This window comes from Acipenser ruthenus, chromosome 20, assembly GCF_902713425.1.
Source record: "Acipenser ruthenus chromosome 20, fAciRut3.2 maternal haplotype, whole genome shotgun sequence".
NCBI classification, from domain to species: Eukaryota; Metazoa; Chordata; class Actinopteri; order Acipenseriformes; family Acipenseridae; genus Acipenser; species Acipenser ruthenus.
In genome coordinates this window covers 28,047,996-28,072,563 of record NC_081208.1, presented here as the reverse complement: position 1 = coordinate 28,072,563, position 24,568 = coordinate 28,047,996, and the positions used below count along the sequence as shown (strand labels likewise).

The window sequence follows — 24,568 nt, the reverse complement described above, 5'->3', positions numbered from 1 at the left end:
GTTTAAACTAAACCATGTTGCCCTGAGGCAGGTTATCTGTTCTTATCATGTGGACAGCTGGATATAGGAAGTTTCCCGTGTCTCACCCTGCTATCTGTACTAAACTACAACACTATGCATGTAGCCACATCTTAGACTTTAATATAAATAACTTTGCAAAAACATAACCAATGGTTATAGTTTCAGTGTATGGAAATATGTCACATTAAAATGATTTAGTGGTATACCCAAGACTGGTTAGCTGGTCTATTTTCCAAGACCTTTGTACATGTTTGCAGTGTTGAAACAGTTAAGCCATGTAATTGTACTACTTTTCTGGGCATTAACTATCTCATGGCACTATTTATGTATGTTTATTTTTCTGTCCTAGCTTTATCTAGCCTGTATAAGTGTTTTAAAACCCTCATTCTGAACAGTTGTTGTGGGATAGATGAATGACTTAATAGTAGGAGTAAATACATAAATAAATACATAGCTCCACTAGCAGGACTTGAAAGGGTTAACACACATTCCTAATGTCCCTGCATAAACAGATTTGTTGATGCCTAAAATGGGCTCAAAATTAAAGCATATCATTTTACACATATTGCATGCATATTACAGAGGCACAGCTGTTTGTGCCCTACTCTTAAGAGCCATATGATTAAGTTATGGAATATCAGATAAGATTTAAGCCTCTTCACCACTGGGTTCCTTTGCTAGGCATGGCTGCATTTTACTTGTAAGTTATTAAATGGTGAAATGGCATTATTTTTTAAGTGTGTAATTATTACCACACACCTGTGGCTTGCGCTGTCTTAAATACAAAGGGTCTGTTTCTAAAGCATACAGCATGTTCTCATTGTGAAGCAACACATGCAGATACAAATTAAAGTTTCTGTTTTGTTGTGTCCATTTCAGTTCTACAGCACTTGCTAAACGAATAATGTTGTTAATGCACACAGTATGTCATAGAATAGAAACGGAAAGGCTTTCCTGAAGAAGGGGTTTTGTCCAAAACGTCCTGAAATAAAAGATTTTTTAATCACTTAAACCTTTTGTGTACATCCCAAAAATTTTCATATAGAATTTTTTTTTGTTAAACCCATTTTTTTCTGTCTGTATACTGCACTCATCCAGAAGTTTGCTGTAAGTCACTAAATGCTCTCTGTTTTGTGTGGCACATTTGAATGGCACTCAAATTCGAATCTAATCGTGTTGAGGTTTTTACTTCTTCTGCTGTGGATACAAATGAATGTAAATAGCTTTTGTGTCTAATGTTTAATAAAAAACAGATGGTTGCAGATGTAAGGCTACACTGCGATGATATGAGTTTAATATTTTAGTGGTCTAGCTGTAAGTGTAGACGCAGCTGTTTCCTCTTCTTCTACAATTTAAGTTGCAATTACCGATTGACAACTATTGGCTTCACTGTAAACTAAAAGAAAGGCTGTATAAGGATGTATTGAAATCACTAGACTTCACCTTTTTCAAAATGTTCACCTTCTCTTGAACATAATGTATTTAAACATATCTATCTGTGCACATAAATGTGTATGTGTGTGTCTGCATAAACAGTATACTATATATACTGGACCATAAAACCTAAAGATTGAGTGGTATTCCTATATGTTTATTTTGCTGCTAGAAATTTACACTGCAAAAACAGAAGATGGATCTCCTATCTTTTAGTGCCTGGGTGACAGCCATCAATTCCTATCTTGGCATTTAACCACCTGCTTTAAATGCAAGAATTGGAAAAGCAAATAAACTGCATATGCCCAGACAAAAAAAAAAAAAAAAAAAGATTGCAAAAAAGGGTTATGAATTGAAAAAAATATTTCTAAATGAGTAGAGATTAAGGATTATTTTTTTGTTTGTTTGTTTGTTAGAAAATTGCCTGTACCTATTGAAAACAACACCTCAGACTAAAACCATGTCTAATTTGATAAGGTTAATAATACTGGGTATACATTTTAATAGCTGCGATGAACCTGCATTGTGTAATAAACACAAACGTTATTTAGGGTAATTTTGGTTCATTGAATATTGTTATTGTTTGTATTTAAACTACAATAAAAAGAACTGATGCAAACAATAATCCAGTTTAAAAAACACTGCTGGGTTATGAATCAGATAACCCCCTGTAACCTCATGACATCACAGACGACAGCTTTTTAATGAATAAGCGTATCATTTTTCATAAAGTGTCTATTTAGACGTGATCCTGTTACAGTCGACTCTCTGAGTGTTACACGTGCACTAGTTAAAAATTAACAAAAGGTTTGTGACTTTTTGAAATGAATGAATATAACTGGCTATTTGGACAGGTATGCTGATAGAAAGACTATTTTTGGAAACGCTCATTGTGTAAGCTCATTTGATTTAATTTCTGTAAGAGCTATGATAAAATGACTGACTTTGAGATAAAGTTCAGATTTACAGTTGCGAGCACTAATTCATTTCAAAATGCCTGCCTTCCGACATGACAAAATAAATGGATCTCCAATGCATTTGCTTATTTAGTTAGATTACAGAAATATTCAACATATATTTTGGAATATATCTTCAAATATATAGTTTTACACAGATCCATAATATTTACTCTTATATATTAATGAACGCATTTAAAATACACCAGAAGAATGCACAAATATACATTTGACCTATATGTCAGAGATTAGGATATTTAAATACATTTTAATATCCTAATTATTTTTCATGCTCAAAGCATCTCTAAAACTTGTATTTTACTTTCTTTTTTTTTTTTTTTACTTTGATAAACTTGCTGCATATTACTTTTTGGAATTAGCAGCAGGTTTTGTTTTGTCAGGAAAAATCTGCTGAATTCAAAACAGATTCACCAGTATTAAAGACCCCATCATGTGCCACACCTAACAGTTTACTGATTTGCTTAAATTATAGCCTGACATGATTAAGACGTGGCAAAACCTAGAGATGTTTCACGAAATGGCTAATGACAATGGAGCACCAGCATATGCAAAAATTGCAAGACTGCTGTGCTGTTATTGCAACACTTCTTGAGCCTGTCAACAAACGAAGACAGTTCCTTGACAGGGTGTTATCTAATTGTGTTTTTAAAAGCGATGACACTCACCTTCCAATATGTCTTTTAATGCAATTAAGCGTCCTAATAAACAGGACAAATAAGACTACCTGCGGCGAGACTGCACTGAAAACGAAAACATCCCAAGAACATCATGAAAACCGGAGTTGTGTCTGTAGAATGACAGGAAAAATAGGAATCCAGGGAGTCAAACACATATTTGTTAGAGTATTAGATTTCAGTGGATTGAGAAATGGCAAATCTAATGGCGAGAAAATTTTAGAAAAAAAAAAAGCATGCAACTTCTGGGGTGGCTTATTGGTATATCAGGCAACAGCAATTGACTGGCATGCCAGGAACAAAACTAATCAGCAACAAAATATACCCCATCTGATGAACATCTTGGCCAAAGTACAGTATCACTTTGTTTGCCAAATCCTTAACTATAGGAAACACAATTCTAAATATCAAAGATGCATATTAGTTCCTTTCATATTAAAAAGATGGATGAATTGCTCTTGTGGTCTGGGAGAGATAGTACTGGTCACAGCTGAACAGTTAAATACTTTATTTATACAAGCAACAGTTCAACAAAGAAAAGAAAAATACAGCCTAGGCTTAGCAATCATCTTTAAAATTCTTTAAACAATTACAGGACAGATGATGTGACCATCTTGAGATCATTTGTCATCTGTCAGCAGCCATGACCTTGCTGCAAACAGAAACAGGCTGATATAATCTTTCTGGAAAAAGAAATGCTGTTGTTTGTAATAAAGAGAAATTTTGCATTCCATTTGCACAGCCAGTTAGTGCGCACAAACATGAAAATCCATTATGAAATGGTACTTAAAAGTGTGACCAATCCTTGTTCTGTCAATTAGAGGAAAAGTCTGACTATGATGTTTGTCTGTTCGTGTCTCTGGCATACAGATCAGCAAGGATTTGATGATGACAAAGTAGATTCGGTTTCTTTTTAGGGGAAGAAACGAAGCGGCCATGCTCTGTTTATTTAACAACGGTATTTATGCGCAAAGAAAATTGTGTTCCGTTTTAAAACTTCTGACTTGGAGTCATCATTTCATTATGAGTCAGACAAAATAGGATGAAAAGTGTGATAAAAAATGCTAGTTAATAACAGTGTTTTCTTTCCAGTATGTGCAGGGATGAGTTTTCACATTAAAAAAAAAGATTTATCTTAAAGTATGCTAATCAATAGCTTAATCCTTCAACCCTTTCCTGCTGAGCCTAATAAAAACTATGAGCCATAAAGTTCATACCATTTTTGGAAACTGGTGTATGCTGGGATTTATTTACAAGAATTTTTATCCAATGAATCATATGGAGAATTCATCCTCCACAACTTCTTTTTTAATTTTTTAATTTTTTTTTTTAGAAAATATCATTAAACTGCTAAACTAATTTCCTATTCCAAATTTAATAAAATAAAACTAATATCCCATGATAAGTGGAAGACCAATTAAGAGGAGTTTTTTTTCTTAAAAGGAGGATAACAGAAGCTTTTTTTGTTATTTCCTCCAATGCTTGTGTGCTTACAGAAAAGAAAATCAAAACAGGTTGCTTACCCACAAATACAATGCTTCCCGGAGGAGTCCGAATAGTGAAGTCTTCATGGTTAAGCAACCTGTTTGGATGTGTTGTTCTCAGTGATTGAGCACCTGTGATAAGTGTATAGTCTACCTGCTGATGCGCCGAGGTATGCTTTTGATATATATATATATATATAATAGACTTTTTCAATCAATGGTGATCTAAACTCTATTGCACTTTAACAGCTGGTGTTCCACTCCATGGATAACTTATTGGCCTTTTGTTATTTTCCCCACTAGTTTAACAGAGATGTCCTGATTTTTTTTTTAAAAGGATAAAAATGAATACCCAGTGCAGAGTGTACACTGATAGCAAGTCCTTCAGGCACCTGTTCTGAGTATTTCGCCAAATATATCACAAAGCATTTTGGGATATTGGAGGATACACAAAAAATGGAATTCTCTATTACAGCATCCACACTTCTCACAAGCAGCACTGCCTGATGCAATCTAATTTAGAACCAGACTCACGACTACCCCCTGAGGTGGTCTCGAGTCTGGTTCTCGAGTACGGTATTAAACGCTGCGTAGTGTAGATGCTAAATCATATTTAGCACTTTTATGCCGGTTTAAAGGCAAGGAATATGGTTTAAAGGCATAGTGTGGACTGGGCCTAAGTTTAATGGCACTGATTTTTAGATCTGCCAACACTGATGAATAAGAATTTAGATAAGACCAAGATATCCGTTTTCTGAGACCTGGTTATAACGCTTCTGTCTCCTAATAGCTTTAAATTATGGCTATTTTGATGTCACACCAAATGCTTAAAAAGTGGTACGGAATGTAAATTTTTGTGCTTTCAAAAAAAAAAAAAATCAAAGAGACATTTTCTTGCCTTTCACAACATGAACAAAATACTGCATTGCACTTCCAAAGCAAGCTGGTTAAATGATAAAACATATGGACTTATGTTGACATCATCCCACTCCATAAATATTTTATTAATATTTCCTGATGTTTTTTTTTTCTCAGGTTTTAATTAAATCTCGCTAGGACTCCTTTGAGAAGGCTAATAATATCTGCAGATCAAACTTACATTTTAGCGAGATTAAAGAGGGGAGTGAATAACTGTAGAAACAAGAAATTGTCCCGTATATGTCCCGACTTTATAGGAAGCTTTGAACTTGAATCAGAAACTTTTCAACCCCTGAACTTTGGAACAACATTTTTATTTAGAAAGTCTGATTTATTCATAAGTAAATAGGATGCACTGTGGATGAAGTAGATGGGATCATGAAGCCGTTATTAGATTTGTATGGACAAAAGCCTCACTGTTAGAGACAGCGAGGACTCAGCAGTTACTGTACCTTTCAAAACTATTATGTAACCATATCTGTTTTAAAAGACTGATTCATATTACTCCGAATGCATGAGAAAGTTGTTCCTATCCCCACCACAGGAAACTTGAGTCTGATTTTAATGAGCTTCAATTGGAATGTGGCCTTTGAAAAGTATTACATTTGAAAAGATGGAACATTAAATTTTGTAATGATGTAAAACATCTTCAATTTTTGACAGGACAATGGTGCTTATTGTGCTTTATGGGACCACTGGTGATTCAAAGGTCATTTTACATATGACTCCATAGACAAGGGTAGCACTGAATGAAAATTAGGTTATATGTGATCAACTAAGTTATTAATCAGATTTAAATGGATTCTCCCTGCTTCCTATTTAAGCAGACTCAGGGAAAGGGAGAATACAAATGAGCAAAAACAATAGACCATACTGTTTACTTATCCTTAAATGGGAAGCATTGTTTTAATACTGAAATCATCTAAATCCTTCCGTGGTACTAGTTTCTCATACTGTATATATCCTGCAGCGAGCAGACACCCATTCTGCACAGCTCAGGTTGCTGAATACAGATACCGCTGTAATCCTGCTTAAAATTACAATAATCAGAACAACAATTTTTTTTGCCCTTATTTTTCTAATAAACAATGCACTATTCTTAAGTCACGCTCTATAAGATTTAAATGGTGCAATGTGCAAACTCGTGTTATTTATTACAATCATTAAAGAAGATTTAAGTGCATTTTTTAACAGCTAATGGAATCATATTTTCAGCTTATTATTGAACTTTTTCAGCAGCGCTTTTAACCCGGTGAGATGGTGTGGAACCATATGATTTCTGTATATGATTCTTATTAATAATGCTGATAATCATCATCATCATTCTGGACGTTACTTTATGAATTCAGGGTGAGGCAAAAGTTTCAGGACAGTTTATTAGTTATAATTAGGAATCACAAAGTGAAAGTAGAAAATAATAATAAGGCTTCCATTACTGCAACTGCCAGTATTATATTAATATTATGTTTAAATTAATTTTGATTAAACGTATACCTGTATCTGATATTGTTTTAATAAAGCCTCTTTCGGATATTTATCACTTTTTGCTGTCTTTCCTTCTTTCTTTCTATACATATGCATGTGCATGTGTGTATATGAATGCTTGTAGGAATTGTTATTTTACCATGACAGCCCCATTGAGACTCACATCTCATTTTCAAGGGTGTCTTGGGAGGGTCAGCAGCTGCAGCACTATCAGAAAAGTCACAAGTTACTCACTGCAAAAGACATATGGAAAAAATGATTAAACAAAAACAAAGGTAGTGTCAAAGATCTAATTTAGTCATGCAGACATACCTGGTTGGGAGGCCAGTCTGTTGTACTCACACATCTAACTGTTTAACTGAAAACTGTAGATGCTTTTATTGAAACATTCTGGGGCCTAGTCTTGATCTGAACAACGGCAGATCTAAATACCACCGTCACTGGAATCATTAAAAGAAGGGCACTGTGAAAACCAACATCTCTGCAGCAATCTATATTTACTAATGATTTTTATTACACGAGAGTAGCTTTTATTTACTTCATGCTAATATTGAACTCAGTTTTCACCAAGATAAAATGAGACAATAGTGGTGGGGACCAACCAAGGCCAAGCCTTCTGCGCTTTTCCTCCAGGTAATGTGGGTTTCCTATTGGCCCGGTGTTGATGGCTGAAGTGTAATGCTGGCTCCAGGGATCAACTAAAACACAATCACCCTGTAATGTACTCTATAATCTTTTATAGCCAAATATTTACACCAAATACTATATTATTTTATTCAACACATGGGAATGCAAGCTACTAACTCCACACTCCAAGCAAGGTGACATTATCATGTCATGGCAACACTCTATGAAGACAAAGTGCTCATAGAAGGATTCTATAATTCCAATGCTTGATCCAGGAAATGATCAAAAATAAGTTATTTTGAGAGAGCCCACAGATGCTGAGCAAAGCAACAAGTATTTTGTTTAGTTGACAACAGCTATTACAATTAATTGCTCTTTGTGACTAGTATTTGCACGGAGTGACAAGGTGTTATTTCACCTCGCTAAAAGTTAAAACGGTAATACCCACATGCGAAATAGCACCTTGGGTTCACTATCACTCATCACAATGCACAAAGGCATATCACTAAAGCTGTCTGCCGAGCTGCCACCATTCAGAATTTCAAAATGACTCTTCTTGAATATTTTAATAATGGTTTAGGATGACACGGTGCATGCAGTGGTGAGTACCGTTGCCTGCAAGATTTGCTGGAATCAGGTTACAAGTTGCGGAAACGTTTTTTTTTAGGTGCTTGAAGTGTGCATGAAAGATGACGGACAATGTAATTGGCTTTTTTTTTTATCAAACTGTGTCAACCATCGGTTAACTTTAGAGAAACTCATTTCACTTGTGACCTGAACCCAACCCCCATGTGAATAACCCACTAAAACCCCAAAGAAACACGTTTAACTACTCATATACAAACATCCTGAGCAATGACCTTAAGATTTGAGGGTCGTCCATTTTGTTGTTTACAGTGTGTAGTATTTTAATTTCCTGTCAGATTGCATATAGTCATGACATAATCACTGCACAGCACTGTGTGCTTGGCGAATTGTACACGCAGGCACACAGCAGGGCTGTACAGTTTCGTTAATGTGATTTTTTTTTTGTATGAAATACAAATAATAATTATGAAATAATTTTCATTTTTATTTCTTAAGAATATTGTAAAAATCGCAGTATTGGGCTAATTTCACGATTTCCGCACAGCCCGTGAAATCGCAATTTCCACAGGGCCTTAGTCATAATCAAGTAATAATCGCACAGTACGTGAAAGGTTAAAAATAAATCGAGAGTTTATCAGATTATGGCCAAATGCAATCTGAAATGTCTACATGATAAAAGTTCAGGGAAGACTGCTGCGGTGATTATTTTTTATTTTTTATTTATTGAATGTATCTGTTTCTTGACAGATATATATTTTTAAGAATTAGGGACACAAGGCTGCTTGTTAGCAGATGACTACACTGAATCACTGCTGTTAACTCCCGCCACCATTTCCCTTTTTTTTTTTAATTGCACCCTGTGATTTTAGTGATTATGATTATTTTACTGTATGTAACTTACAATATTAAAAGTAAAAAAATTAAATTAAATTTAAAAAAAAATCAATATGATGACTGTTTGAACTTGAGAGCTGCTGGGTTTTATCAGGGAAAAGCGAAAAAAAGCAAAAAAAACTGAATGCAGTTTGTAATTCGTACATCTGCAAGTTCCCTCCGACTGGTGTAGGCACCATATGTTTTTAATTATCATAATAGCCTCAAAGAACCTGTTCTGAGGGAAACACATATGATCCTTTTATTACTGTGGTCTGTAATTTAAACAGTTTTAACAGAAAAGGTCTGGCTATGATAGACTGGCATGCACAGAAGTATAAAAGCCCTGCTATTGACCTCTGAAAGCCAAGGTTCAAATCCCACACAGGGAGGTGGGACCTAAATCTCTCCTTCTTGACAGAGGTAATTGGTCACTAGTGACAGGAACACTACTAGAACTAAGCAGACAATCCCAAATCTCCCACGAGCACTGCCCAGCAGACCAATGTTGTCAACGAGTTTTGTACAAGCTAAAAATACCAGACAATATTTGAATATATTTACTTTTTACTTCATGTCAGTGACACTGCCAGTCTCTGTTAACTATAACAGGAGGCTTTACATTATCACATACTTGGAAAGAACTGTGATATACCGTAGTGTAGTTAAAGCCTTATTTGGATAGTTAAAGCCTTATTTGGAAGAGAGTCACTTTGAGATTTTTTACAGAAATAATGATATTCTTTTAATCCCAATAATACAAATATCTGGTCACCAGACAACAGACATGTTTTTGTGTTTCACCCCTCATGACTCTTTTTAATCCTTTTGGATTGTTAACGATCAGGACCAGCTGTTTGTTTATTGCTAAATAGTAAAAGCTATTGTAATGTTATTGATTAAAGTCTCCAGTTCATAGTTGCTGAAAACAGCAATCCGTTGAAAACTAATACCGCAAAGAGTGTTTGAATGTTTTGGCTCTGGTAAAATCTGGATTACTCCAACCTTTTGAATATCAATTCAATATTCTTAGAAGACACATTTGCAAAATTTGGAGAGCCGTATTCAAAGCACCTCTGCCCGTTCTGCTGGGTTGATGTCTCTTGTAGCTGTCTAACATGAGTTATGTATTTGAATCTCCACTACGTCTTACTGTCCTGTTAGATTCTCAAAGCTATTTACTCCTAGCGCATTGTGTTTTATAAATTAAAAAAATTAAAACAAATTACAAATCTAAAATGAAGATACAACAACTTAAGATTGCTTACAAGCACCTTAATTGAAAGTTTTTCTGATTTGGTCATTTTATTGTTATGCTTTCTAGCCCTTTAAAACAAAACAGTCCCTGAATAATTATTATAATTATTTCCATGACTCTTCTTATCATTGCAGGCAGGCCTTTTGCACAGGATCTCATTTGGCTCCCTATACACCTAGGCATGAAAATGTAGTGCTTTAAAATGCTTCCACAGCACAAAAGATGCTCCCTTTTTCAAGTAAATGTGAGATTCTTTGAGATGTTAATAATTAATGCGCTATTTGCATACAAACCTAATGCAAAGCGCTTTAGATAATCATATTCTGTTCTGTAGGTTCTAAATTTCATTCCCATGCTGCATGTGTCTCCCACAAAGATCAATAATATGTTTGGTTTTAAAGTGTGTGTCTAAGTTTTGTGAGGGGAGACTGTTGCTGGAATCATATATGCAGGTCAGTATTAGGTATTAATTTAACTTAATGTATTAAACTGTTTTTTTCTGGATGAGTGCATTTACAAGCCCTTTTTAACCACTGGGATAACATTGCTTGAAAATGTGACAATTTTTTGTGGGAGAATATACCAAAAAGAAATATATATATATATTTACTTTTTAGTTCTTTGAGATAAAAAAAAGAAATAATAAAAAAAAATACACAGTTCAATACTTCTCTCATCTTTCAGCACAATTATGGTGTTCTGCCTCAAACTGAATCGGAATCTTAAAAGTGGAAAGGATTTTAGCCTCAATATTGTGCACTTTCCTCACATTATATGTGTCTAAAACCTTTCTTCAGCTGTTGCTGCCTCAGTGGGAAAACACTGTGAGGTGCTTCAAGCTCTATGTTAAAACCATATTCCTTTTTGTATGACCTATCTACAGACTACAGAGGTGTGAAATCACTTTTTCCAGTTGCACATATGGGAGAAAAAGCAATTAAAAAGTACACATTCAGTACTTAGATGCACTTTTTAATATGATTTTAAATAGTATGGGGAGGGAGGGTTAAGGGGTTAGGAAGTGTTTTTTTATTTATTTTTTTGGTACGTTACAGGGCATGGCCCACACCACGGAATATTAAAAATACAACAGGTTCCACTACACTACCCGCATGTTACATATTTTAAAAGGTCAAAAGCAGAAATCATTTTTAATATAAACCATTCTGACGATATAATTAAACAAGTTTACTGGTATTAGTGCTATTTTTTTTAATATATGTTTTGGAGCTGTGACCAAAATTACACTAAAGTAAACGGGTTCCTAACAATTTACGAGCACTTTACAGCACACATAGCTTACTGAAGTGCTTTTTGTGTTTGCTTTACATTCCATTGCTTGTTGTTTAACTTGTGACACACAAGCAGACACACGAGTCTAAAGATGGATTTTTATACAGAGGCACAGTATTGCTAGGATTTTGTTAGTTGTAGGTGAGAGTTACAATGTGTAATGTTTACCATGGTAAATTTGCACACTCAGTTTAGTCGTTTACCTTTCTTTTTTTCATGCTTCTGCTAAGTTACATGGTTCTCTGTTCTTCACTGTCAAATACCTTGTTTATCGTAGGCTTACCATGTTTCTAAAACACACACACATTGCGTTACACACATTGTTTTTTTTAAGGACCCACTTATTAATATCAGTACATACAATAAAAATAAAAAAGTCAAAACAAGTTTATATATTGTAGGTGTAAGAAGTTCTGACAATGTTAGATCATTAAAATAGATCAAATGAAGTCCTATTGTATTTAACACAACGCTATGTAAACATGTTATAATGTGTAGATCACATGTTTGTATGTTTCCGTATCAGAAATGCCTCTTGGTCTATAAAAAGATATGATGTTTTGAGAACAACATCTTCAGGTTTGTATTGTGACATCTATTCCAAAAGCTAAAATGACCCCCAGCGTGTGCATTTGTGCTTCCAGGAAGTACCTGATATGAGTTTAGATTGCCTGAAATATATTATTTATTACTCTGTTGCACATAAAATCGCTTAGCTGTTCCTGTAGTCATTTCTGACATGGTCATCAATAATAAACATCTAAAAAAAAGTTAGCTCTCTTGGATCATTTCTTTTTTTTTATAACTCTATTGGTTACATTTGAGTGTTAAGTAGTTTGAAAATGGAAAGTTTAGGGTTTGTTACCTTGAGTTTGATCAATTCAGTCATTGCTAGTTGATGCATAATTAACTTGCTACAGTACAGAATACTAATCATTGGTACTGGTGTTGGACCTTGTCAGGGCATTTCCCAGGATAACCAATTGCAATGCATATAGCACAGTAAAGGAACGCCTGTGAGGGATACTGCACAGGTATACATTGTAACGTTCCCTACTGGGTTACAGTACATGTTCCTAACGGATCTGATTTTAGACTATAACTGGTAATATAGTATATATTCTCCAAATGTATAGGTCATATACAAAAAACACTGTTCCTCACTTACCTTGTGCAATCTTCTTTGGTTCCTAGTACTGTACTACATGTGCTTATACCAATATTTGTGACAATTTTTTATGTTTTGTTTGTTGTCGCCAAATTCACGAAAAGCAATCAAAAACAGTGGTTTTCAAGTAGCTTTCAAACCCTTAAAAGAATAATGAAAGATGACAGTGCATTCATCACAGGGTCATACATCTTCCGACATTATAGGGTAACAGGCTTTTGGGAATGTGCGTTTTATGAAACCTAAGATGGTTAAAGATGGTGCTTTCATAAGCATGGGAGCAGAGATCATGTTCTGGAGACAGGATTATTCCATCTAGGGAAACTGTTACTGCAGTAATATAAACAAGTAATACAGATTAATCTGTTTCTTCTTACAAAAGCTTCTAAACTTGCTTGAAATAAGGATGAAATAACTTTCAGCATTGCTGCTGTGAATGTTGGGCTCAACAATCACAAGCATGCCATAGTACTTACCAGGCAAGTCTGGTCTCTTGATGCCACCGGTGGTGTTTGAGCTGTTTCCAAGACCATTGAATACCGCAAGGTTCTCAGTGCTGTAGGCCCTCAAGACAGACAGCATGTTCATCTGCTGCTCAAGATGGGCCTGTTCTGGTTTCACCACCCCTGGAGGAACTCCTTGAGATGAAAGAAGATTCATGCCCTGCCACTGTTTCTCAAGCGACATGGAGGACATAAGCCCCAGTGAGTCCTTTGCAGCAGACTCGGTTTGCATCTGGTCCCTGCTTTCATCATCATCTTCTTCATCATCATCATCATCATCATCATCATCATCATAATCATGATCATCATCTTCGTCTTCACCATCACTGTCCTGTTTCTCAGTGGCTGACTCATTGTTGCTGTGATCTGCAGCTCTGGCTTCATCTTCATCATCACTGTTCTGTTTCTCATTGGCTGACTCATTGTTGCTGTGATCTGCAGCTCTGACTTCATCTTCAGACTGATCTTGCTCCTCTGAAGTCTCCATCTCATCACAAAAGACTTTATCAGAAAGTTTGTCACTTGCACACCTATTAGTCAGGCTTGTGGGCTTAAGATTCGAGCTGTCGCTGGTTTGAATCATTTTCTCAGCTTCATGACTGGACCCCTGTGATCCAGCTCTGCTAGAAGTTGCGTAAGAGCTAAACTGCTTGAAGAAATCGTTTTGAAGGCTTACATTAGTGTCCATGTGGTTTGGCCAGGTTGAAGTCTTCTGTTCTCCCAAAGATTCTTTACCTTGCTGCTGCTGGTTCATCTTATCTACATGGGTGGCTTGTTTGGAGACTGTGGCCTTTTTGCCAGATTGTATAGCATTGATTGCTAAACTAGCTTTGTTTGTTGAATAAGACTCTCCTATGTGATCCTTGCTCATTCCTGCAATGTCCAAGATGCTTTCTTTGCGCTTGTTTTTCCCCAGGTGGTTGGCCTGCAGATGGAGAGCCATCAGCTCCATGGATGAAGTTGTGAATGAACAGAAAAGGCAGCCGTGCCAGGCAATGTTGTCTTGGATTGTAACAGAAGAGCCAGGCAGAGAGGCAGAATCTGGCCTGATGGACAGATCAAGTGGTTCGTACTGAGATTTCTCGGGTTTGCCTTCTGAAGGCTTGGCAACTGTTTTCTCCTCGCTTTGTTCGGTTGTCTTGGCTTTCATATCTGGGCATTCGCTAAAAGGCTTCTCTTTCATTTCCTTGTCTTTCTTCAATGAGCTCAGAACCACATTGTCCATGAAGGCCTGCAGGGAGCCTTGGAAGTTGACACCATTGCCCACCATGCTCTGGTAAGCTCTCCCCAGGTCGGAAAAACTGGGCACCCCTTCCCCCGAAGCCTCGGAACCCTTGAGATTTTCTGACGGCGGGTCAGAAGCCATGCTACTGCACTGCATGTGCCGTTCTCTCGAGGAAAGCATCCCTGATGCCCAGTGGTGAGGAAGCATGTGGCCGCCTCTGAAGTCCATACTGGGCACTCCTTTGAAGACGCCTCTCAGGATGTCTGGTCTGATGAACACAGAGCTCTTTCCGGCTCCGTGGTCCTCCTTGTGTTCTTGGGGGTGTCCGGAGAGAGCCCCCCCACCATTCTGCCGCTCCCTATGATGGCGCTCCAGGTGGTACTTGAGGGAGGCTGACTGAGTGCCGGCATAGTCACAGTGCGGGCACTTGTACGGTTTCTCACCTGTGAAAATAAAGATACAACAATTTCAGTATAACTGGACAGTGGTAGTCTCAGGTAATGGATCATCAAGCTTATTTAAATGCATGGTAATCCAAACGTAAACATAAAGGGAAATATCATTGCAAACTGTCCAAATACCTTCCAAACATATCCCCTTTTCTACGGACTGCAACATATTATTATTACCATTAAATATTAAATCCTCTGAAAAAACATGGATCATTATTTACCATGCTTACTAACTATTAACATATCCCTTTAAATCAACAAAAGCACAAACTTCAGAAAAGAATGACATCTGAAATAAAATGATGTTTGTTACGTATTGTGTGTGTGTGTGTGTATGTATATATATATATATATATATATATATATATATATATATATATATATATATATATATATATATAGTTTAGATTTTATATATAAAATTTGTTTAGATTATACATATGGAAACCATTTTTAACCTAAAAAAAATTGTGCATTGTTATGCAAGACTGAATTGAATGATTTAAGTCTTGCTCTGCAGTAAATCATGGATATAATTAGCAAATGGCATACTGCTCAAGTAATTTATCATTATTTGGAGGGCACCATTCCAGAAAGATTCAAAGATCTGCAGACCTACTGCATTGTTCCTAAATAAAGGTCTACAAATACAAATTCAATAAAATATTAATACTGGGTTGCTAGTTTGGAGGAATGCATTTCAGCTAATATTTAAAATAAACCAAGTAAGACAGGATTTAACCTAGTAAATGCAATAGAATCTGAGGGAATGCAATGAGTTGATTTAATAATAAAACAACCCCTGGTGTAAATAGCCATTTTCAATTTCTTTTAACTGGGCAGAATGTTGTTTTTTTTTTTTGTTAAAATAAAATAAAAATGAATCTGCTTTACCCCTGCTGACAAGCCCAGGTTCAGGATGAGCATTTGCAATACAGCCAGTACAATGATATTCTTACTAGACACAAAGACCCCAACAGATTAGACTACGCAGGCTATGTCAATGAAGCTTGAATATTAATCAATATCGGGGCATACTTGTGAGCCTGGGGTCTCACAGCGTCTAGCTTTTGGGTCCAGTAGGACATCTGTTTTATCTTATGTGTGGGCCATTTGTGACATCTGGGAGTTTACAGTATCCTGTTTTGCAACATTACACACAGTTTACTGCTAAAGGTCAAAATGAACCCGCTACTACCTTTTCCCTGGAATTCTAATGAACAACACATCCCCTGTACATTGACTGAATCAGAGGGAAAAGAAACAGTAGCGCATATCAGAAACTTAATTTGAGACCTAATTACAAAGACCTTGTGTGTCTTATTTAGAGAAATATGACTTTTCCTTTAAGGAAAACATTTTAATTCTGTTTTTTAAAAAGCATTGTTACCACGTTTGGCCACTACGTGGTGCTAAGTGCTAAGTTTCTCATTGTAACCAAAGGTTATGAATAAGACCTTAAAGGGCAAGTGATTTTGTCCATTACAGCCTTATTCGTACTCTTTTACAGTGGTGTGTATTCAAAACTCCAACAAATAAAATGAATAACGCAGGCTTGAATTGCTACATTGTGTGCACTTTTCTTTTGATACACCTTCTCCTCTGTGACTGTTTGATTTGGTACTTTTTCATAGTAAAATACCATTTCTAATTAGACTGCAGCATACCACAGTGCTGTAATTAAAACAGCTAATAGGAATGACTCGCTTTATTTTGAATTTCCATACGGTTTATAACTGATCCTTCAAAGGCAGTCTGTAAGCTAGTTACTGTATTAGGACAGGCAGTTTAACTGAAGAGGGTGATGTATTTCTGTATTGGTAGCAGTACTTAACATACTGACATCATTTTGTACAGTATACACATTTCTGTAATTGCTGGTATTTATTTGTTTTTCCAAAATACCTTAAAGTGTGTAATAACGGGTGGCATAAACATGCTGTACTAATTCTTCAGCAGACCCGTTTCAGGGAATTTATATAAGTAGTACCCACATTTCCCAAAGTATATATGTACACTGTAAAAACTGAAGACTTTTTACACAGCTGCTTATTGCTAAACACTGCCTTGTCCAGAAGGGGACAATCTGTGTCTCTAATTGCTGTCACTGAAGCCTAGATTCATTATGTGACTTTCCCATTAAAATGTGAGCATTAATTTGTATAATGAAATATCACCCACTGCAGTGTTCATTAGCTGTGCCCCACTGTATACTGCACATTGTTAGCTACCTAGAAACTGTAGTTAATTTCACTAATGGATATTTTCCCACTCAGTGTTCAGGAGGAAATTAATATTGTAACATTAGCTCTTTAACTTTTAGAGAAATTTAAATTCAGTTAATTCCTTTCAACAAAATTTTAGAAAGTCGTTAATCCAATATTTTATTTTACAATCATATTTAGTAAGCAAAGCTGCGTTTGGACAGACTGGAGGTTTTCTTTTTTTTAAAAGGCTGTCATACTCCTGTTTTAGTTTAAAACATATGAGGAATGCAGCACAATAATAAGACTAATTTTGTAATGTGAAGGATTTGTTTCCTAAGTAAAGCTGCATGTTTTTAAACAGTTGCTACTCCATGCATGAAGAGCCCTACATACTGTACCTAATACATACATGAACATGGAATTAGTAAACTTGTTTTAATTAATACTCGAACACAGAAACCATGTCCAGAATTGTTCTTTTTTATTCTGGTCAGTCGTTGTGTTTTTTTCAGCAAGTAATACTACGTTATCAATACAATAATAAAACAAATAAATAAATAAATAAATAAATCCTAAGCCATAATAAATGTGTAGTGTCGTACTGGCAAATATGTCAGTTTTGTGTCAAGTTGTGACAAGAACATTTCAAGAGAAGAGGAAGCTTGTGACCTCGCCATTATAAAGTACATTGAAATAATGTTCTGGGGACGGGAGAGCTGGGAAGAAACGAAATTAGGCATGCCTATACTGCAGCTTTGTAAACACTAGCTACCCAGGATCTGAATGATATTTCTGAAAAGTGAAGGTTTCAGTGACGAGAATGAGAAGAGGCCATGCACTCCATTGCTGTCCAGGTCCTAACTGTTTCTACAACAGCATCCCAGCGTCTCTTGAAAGATACCAGTGAACCAACAACATGGCCTGGCAACCCATTCTATACAGCCACCATGTCTGTGTGTAAAGAACAGCCTCCTACTTTCTCTCCTGAATCTGTCTCTACTCAACTTCCAAATGGGTCTCTGTGACCATGTCTCCCCAAGAGTGAACAGGTTCAGTTCCCCCAGCTTATGCTCATAACTCATTACATTACTATTGGGAATATTGTAGTTGGTCTCTCTCCAGAGCTGCAAATGTTCGTTTTGTAATGTGGAGATCAAACTGAGTGGTTTTGTGTGGTCTCACCAGGGCACAAAACTGAGTTTTCAACACACAAGTAACCCTTAAGCTGTCAAACTGTACCTGCCTTCCCTTTCATTCCTCAACACCACCTAACCCAGCTTCACCACTGCAGCTACCGATTGGTCTGATTGTTAAAAGTAAGCTGTGAGGGATATCCTGAACTACTGAAGTCCATATTCCTCACCTGTGTGAATCCTCAGATGGACCTTCAGGTGGTGTGATGTTCGGAAGGATTTTCCACAATAGGGACAGTCCTTCATAGCTGATCCCAGGCCTCTGTCTCTCACTAGAGACGACTGCTGGACTCCCATTGGCTTCCCCACTTCTTCCCCGGCATCTACAACACAGACAGGGTCTCACGTCACTTCAGCACTTGTCAGAAACTGTTTTCGCTAAATCTGCTAACACTACACAAAGTCAAACACATCAATAGCACACCTATTTTTTCCATTTCAACCTGACAGAATGCTGACAGTTCATAAGCTTTCAGTTTTTTTTACAATTATTTTATCCTAGCTATCATCATCTTCTGGTAGCATGTGGTGGAATGCATTGAAACGAACAATACAAGAAAAAAAAGGCTATGTCAGCAGCAACGGGTCTTATTTGTTGTAGTCTCTGACTTTGATATGAAACATTTCTGAAGCTGAAACTACAAAGTACAAAGTCAGAACACTGGGCCCATTTTCGCAAATGCCTTATATTTATGTACACGGAGGCAGCTACACAAAGGTGATATTGCAAGGTCACCTAAACCTAAACCCACCGTTAACAAAATATTTAATTGCAATAAAATGTTTTATGTTGCTGTTGCTTCTGGTTATTGTCTTTTTTCAAGCGACTTTTCAGCTTTTTGTTAAGCCTAAGGAAGTACGCAAACTATTAACTAGCAAACAAAGTAAAACTTCTATGAAAAGTCAAGTAGACAAATGTAAGTGCCTTCATCAGACTAACTCGTTATTATTTTTCTTTTATGGAGAATGTGGGGTCTTGAAGTTATGTGATCCACAAGTCATATTTGGAAAATCAAACCTTATCATTGTACGAGGCTATTATATCTGAAAATGCCAAAATAATCAAGTTCAAATACACTGTTCTGACACTTTATTAGAAAGCAAGGTGGTAATGGATTTTCTCTTCCCTGTGAGAATGGAGTGGCCTTACACAGTGGAAACGCCACAGGCTACATCTAAGGTACAAAGCTGCTGTGTAGTCTCGGAAATGGAGAAAGGCAATGGTTATGTCTAAGATAGTCACTGTTCTGTCTGGGACCTCTCCTAGTCAGAAATCGAATGACCAGAGCCCTGCAACTATCTTTCAGGGAGATCAAAAACATCCTTCCCCGGTTTTCAGTTAGTGAAACTTAAAGCTGGCACATTACAAACCCTGCATATAAACAAATGTGTTTCAATTTTTCACCGGAGTAAGTTTGTATCAGCTAATGTTTCTGTTAATGTACAATACTGTAGTTGAACTTGCTATTTGCCAACTTGCTGCACCGAGAATGACATCTTACATTTGTCTAATTAAGCAATCAAAGGATGTAAGTGGAAATGTAACCATTTCTATTGGAAATGTACTGTTGTTGGCAGTATTCCACGACTTTCAGCACATGATAGAAAAAAATACAAATTAGGATAAAACATTTGATTATTTTTACATCACATGGTATGGAGAGAGGTACGTGCAGGCATGGGAATTTGGAATTTCGTTTTTGGGCCCGTTTCAAAATTGAATATGTGCAACGGTTTAGCATGCCTATCAATGAGATTAAACCCATTTTTGTTTATTTTTTATTCTTGATTGAAAATCTATGGTGATTGAAGCAGAATTTTATGAGCGATATGCTATCAGCTCCATTGTACTATTCTTTTAGATGTATTTATATTCCTCTCAGAAGCATGTGTGACCAGACTTTGTATTTGGACACAGCAACCAAAAAACACCTCCCAATATCTTTTCATTTAGTCGTTGGCAGGAATAAAGTCCCTGGTGAACACTGGCCTGTGTCTTTGTCTTTAATCAGCTGACTGATCCAGGCTTTTAATATGGCTGTTCCAATTATTGTAAAAGTCATCTAGTACCTTATAACCACAAATATTGACAGTTTATAGCACAACACATTTATGACATTTGAAGGTCACATCATACATTATACATAGTCTTTTAGGGAAGTGTCTGCAACAGGGAGATACATGATAACCTCGCTACCTATAAATATTTTTGAGATATTGATTTTATATTTTATAAAAAATAAAAAAAAAATTGAAGGGTAAAGTATTTAAATCCTGTGGAGGTTAATCTGATATAATGTTACAAAAAAAAAAAAGAAACAAACAAAAGGGAGAAGAAATGATTTGATTAATGGATATCTTCGTAAATGTTACAAATACTGCAAGGCACACCACCGTTTTATCATTAATATTTAACAACACTGAATAGCAGAAATTGCTATTGGATTTTTATTTTGTCTTCAACCTTACCCAACTCTCTTTCTATAGGAAAACTGAAATTTCAAGGTGCTTTGATTAGAAAGAGCAATCTTTTAATAATGTTATTTCTAATAGTCGCTACCGAATAGAATTTATAGATGGGACAAATAATAGCTAAGGACTGTGCATAAAACAGTTCTGTTTTATTATAAAGCTAGAACATATTCTTGTTTTTAATAAAGTGTTATAAAACCCTCTATTCTTTTACGTTCTTACGCAAATGTAATGTAACATTACAGAACAAAGAATAAAGATCAAATTCTACTAAAGTCATACAAGCCATCTGGGAAACAGATAAACATCAGTCACCCTGGCTGTCTAGCGTATCACAGCCGTGCCACTGAGAGTAAGCAGTGGAGTGACACAATAAAAACCTTCATTCTCCTTCTGATATTAAAGAATACTTCAGTCCATATTGTAGAACAGGGGAGCAATTGAAATACCTGCCTATTCTGTTTATGGACACTAATATAGGCTGCATATTTTTTAAATATCTCCCTACCCACCACCCCAAAGACAGATAGAATGGAATTGGCATTGAAGAAGCAATTAAGCAGCTCTCCATCAAGCCACACCCTGTTTCCATTAATTGCTGGAATAAAGAAAGCTTGCCTAATGGTGCCCCTGCCATCACACTTCCAAGCTAAATTGTTGTGTGGTTTTGATACTGTGATATCACACACACACACACACACACACACACACACACTTGTGTTTTATTACACACTTCTTTAAATTATTAGAGTCATGTGGCCTGTGATGCACTGACCTCTCTCTTTGTACATACAAAGAATATGCGAAAGAAAGCTTTAAAAAATATAAAATGTGATGACATCATTTCAAAGGCATTAGCTTTTAAAAATGCACCCCGGGGGAATTTATTTCCTTACTCCAGAGCAACATAACACCATCCGGCTGATGCGCTGTTCTCTTTTTTATTTGGACTGGTGCCATCTTTGTGAACGCCTGGTTCATGCAAGTTAATCAATTTGAGGTTTAGTTACACTGCTGAGGCTTGCATTCTATAGACTGCTAGAAAGTAATTCGAACTTGCAGAATTTATTAACCAAACACCAATTATCATTAAACAGCACTGCATTATCCAGCTTTTACTACCTGACAAGAACTACTTAATGAAATTTTAGATTAAAGTTATTTAGTGGTTGATTTATTGTACAAAGCCCTAATGTAGCCCATGTACAGATGCTAGTAGAAGCACTTTTATTTTATTTTTTTGAATGGTGTACACAAGGGAACTCTAACCCTCACTGGTATCACAGCAACCAAAACGGCTCAAATTTTTCAAATGAGCATCACGCATTACATAGTACTTGGACAGGGGTTTGTTTTGACCTGTGTGGCAAAAAAAACTGTTTACCGCACAATGTTTGCAAGATGAAACAGCCACAGAATGTGTTACATATAAGGCTTCTGAGTAAACAGGAGCACCAGATGTTCTTTGATGTTAATAATGGCATTTATTATTAATATTAATTAGACTGCATTCAGCAATACATTTGGGCCGTTTCCAAGTCAATTAAGCAAAATGGCATTCGGGAGATGTTGAGAACGACATTTTAAGGCAGGTGTTCCACAGTCCCCTAATAAAACATTTTTGCAGCTTGTGAAAAACAACCATTTTAAGCTGATTTTTTTTCCTTTGTCTGTAGTAAAGCTATGTTTTAGTGCTTCAAACCTTATTACAATTTAGATCTTTTCTGCAGAAAAACATAAACACCAGTCCCTAGTACTGTTTTAAATGTATTTAGATAATACCTTATGTTTTAGGTATTATCTAAATACATTTATAACAGTACTCTCTCTCTCTCTCTCTCTCTCTCTCTCTCTCTCTCTCTCTCTCTCTCTCTCTCTCTCTCTCTCTCTCTATATATATATATATATATATGAGTACTGTTTTAAATGTATTTAGATAATACCTTATGTTTTATATATATGTATTTTACTAACACTCACAGAGTGACGTTAATAGTTCCTTTAAATGTGTGGTAGAGCACACAAGGCCAAAAGTTACTAAAGTACCACATATTATTCTCAGGATTGTTCATTTGCAAAAATCTTTTTTTTTTTTTTTATACCAGTGATGGTAGTAAATACTAATATAAAAATTCTAATTAGTGTTACAGAGCCCACAGTATTGGGAAACATGCATTTTCTATATAATCTGTAATGGTAGCTTTCCGAAAAGCTGTGCAAAACAGCTCTTTTTTCCCTCTCTATCATGTATAATCTAGACCTTGAAAGGGTTATTGCGCCACCAGTGAGCTCCGATTTAGCATGAGTTTTTTTTTTTTTAAGCTCTGCAACACAGTACCATACAACGGTACATTAACAATCTGTGCATTCATTTATCAGCCACACATTTTGGATTGTATATTTATGGCACAGTGCACTTTTCATAGCTGGAAATTAATGAACACGCCTCTCTTGCAACAAACAAGCACCTGTGCTGCATAGATAGTAATCAGAAACATTTATTTTTATTAGCATTTATGTGGGCCTCAATTCCTATTTAAAAAAAAAAAATGTTTTTTTGGCCCGATTGAAGCCAACATTATGTATTTTTTTTTTTTTTTTTTTAAACATAAACTCATTTCCATATCTATTGAAAATGTTGACTTAATGAAGAAGACAGAACAAGAGCACAGGTCATTTATTTTCCACTAGTATCATGCCGAACCTCCTTGAGGAAGTCTTCTTCGCAAGCACACCATCCATTTACTTAGACTTTAGGTTTCATTAAAAGCTTAAACAGTGTATAGCATAAATAAAACATTAACCTCAGGAAAAATACTTGAGATTCAAACATCCATTTACCACAATCCCTAGGTTGTGTAGCTCCTGTCGTGCGCTGTGTTTTTTATACACTCATTAAGAGTTCAAATAAAGGTTGCTAAGTCTTTGATTTGTATTTTTTTTTAAAAGAACAAAATAATACTAATATACTTTGAAATTAACTGCAAGCACCTTACCAGCCTTTGCAGAATAAGCAATCTGAGTTTTCTATTTAGGAATTGAGCAATAAGTTTTTTGGCACCACTTCATCTTTGTTTTCTTTGTATGTCTGTTCATGCTTTATACAAATAAAAGCTAAAGAGAGCAGTGAGGTTTTATTAACTTTATTATTCTGCAGCTTCATCACAGTTGTGCGAAACAAAGGCGGCGATTCGGATGGGAGAGATGCAGGCTGCGCTGATCACAAAACTAGAAACAAAGAGTTGCTTTAAGTTTTCTTGGCTCAAGCTGCAGTAATTAGGCGTCGGGGTTCGGGGTTATTAATTAACAAAAATATCCATGATTAACGGTCGATAGTTATCGTACTTTATCATGTATTTAAGGTTAGACTTGTTCTATAAGGAGAGGTGAGTTCAATTGGGAGGATGGTTATTTTGAAGGTCGAAACCATGCTTTTTTTTATCTGCACAAAAAAAAAAATTAAAAAAAATGAAATGCTTGTTTTTCAGACCACATCAACAAATACCTGGACAATGTGAAACAATGTACAATGTGAAACAATGTACAGTGCTTTTTAAGTTAAGGGCAGGAGCAATGATATTCATAATGCAATGCAAGGTATGTCATCATACTGTACAATGACCCTTAAGATCATATAAAGTGATTTGCATAGAATACATAAAGTTTTTGCTTAAAATGAATAAAAGCAGCATTGTTCTCTTGCCAACTGTTTGGTA

At 35.9% G+C, this 24,568-nt stretch overlaps 1 protein-coding gene across 7 annotated transcripts in view; it reads right to left on the bottom strand.

The window, feature by feature from the left end:
• Window positions 1-24,568, bottom strand: part of LOC117425893 (zinc finger protein 536-like) — a 149,599-nt gene that overhangs the window by 35,009 nt on the left and 90,022 nt on the right. For 6 of the 7 annotated variants that reach the window (XM_058993787.1, XM_058993790.1, XM_058993788.1 and 3 more), the window contains 2 exons: window positions 18,551-18,703; window positions 13,277-14,971 (listed from right to left, as the gene is read on the bottom strand). In XM_058993787.1, coding sequence (XP_058849770.1) covers window positions 13,277-14,971; window positions 18,551-18,703 — 1,848 coding nt within the window. The remainder of the gene's footprint in view (window positions 1-13,276; window positions 14,972-18,550; window positions 18,704-24,568) is intronic. The other variant, XM_058993792.1, reaches the window with a different exon arrangement.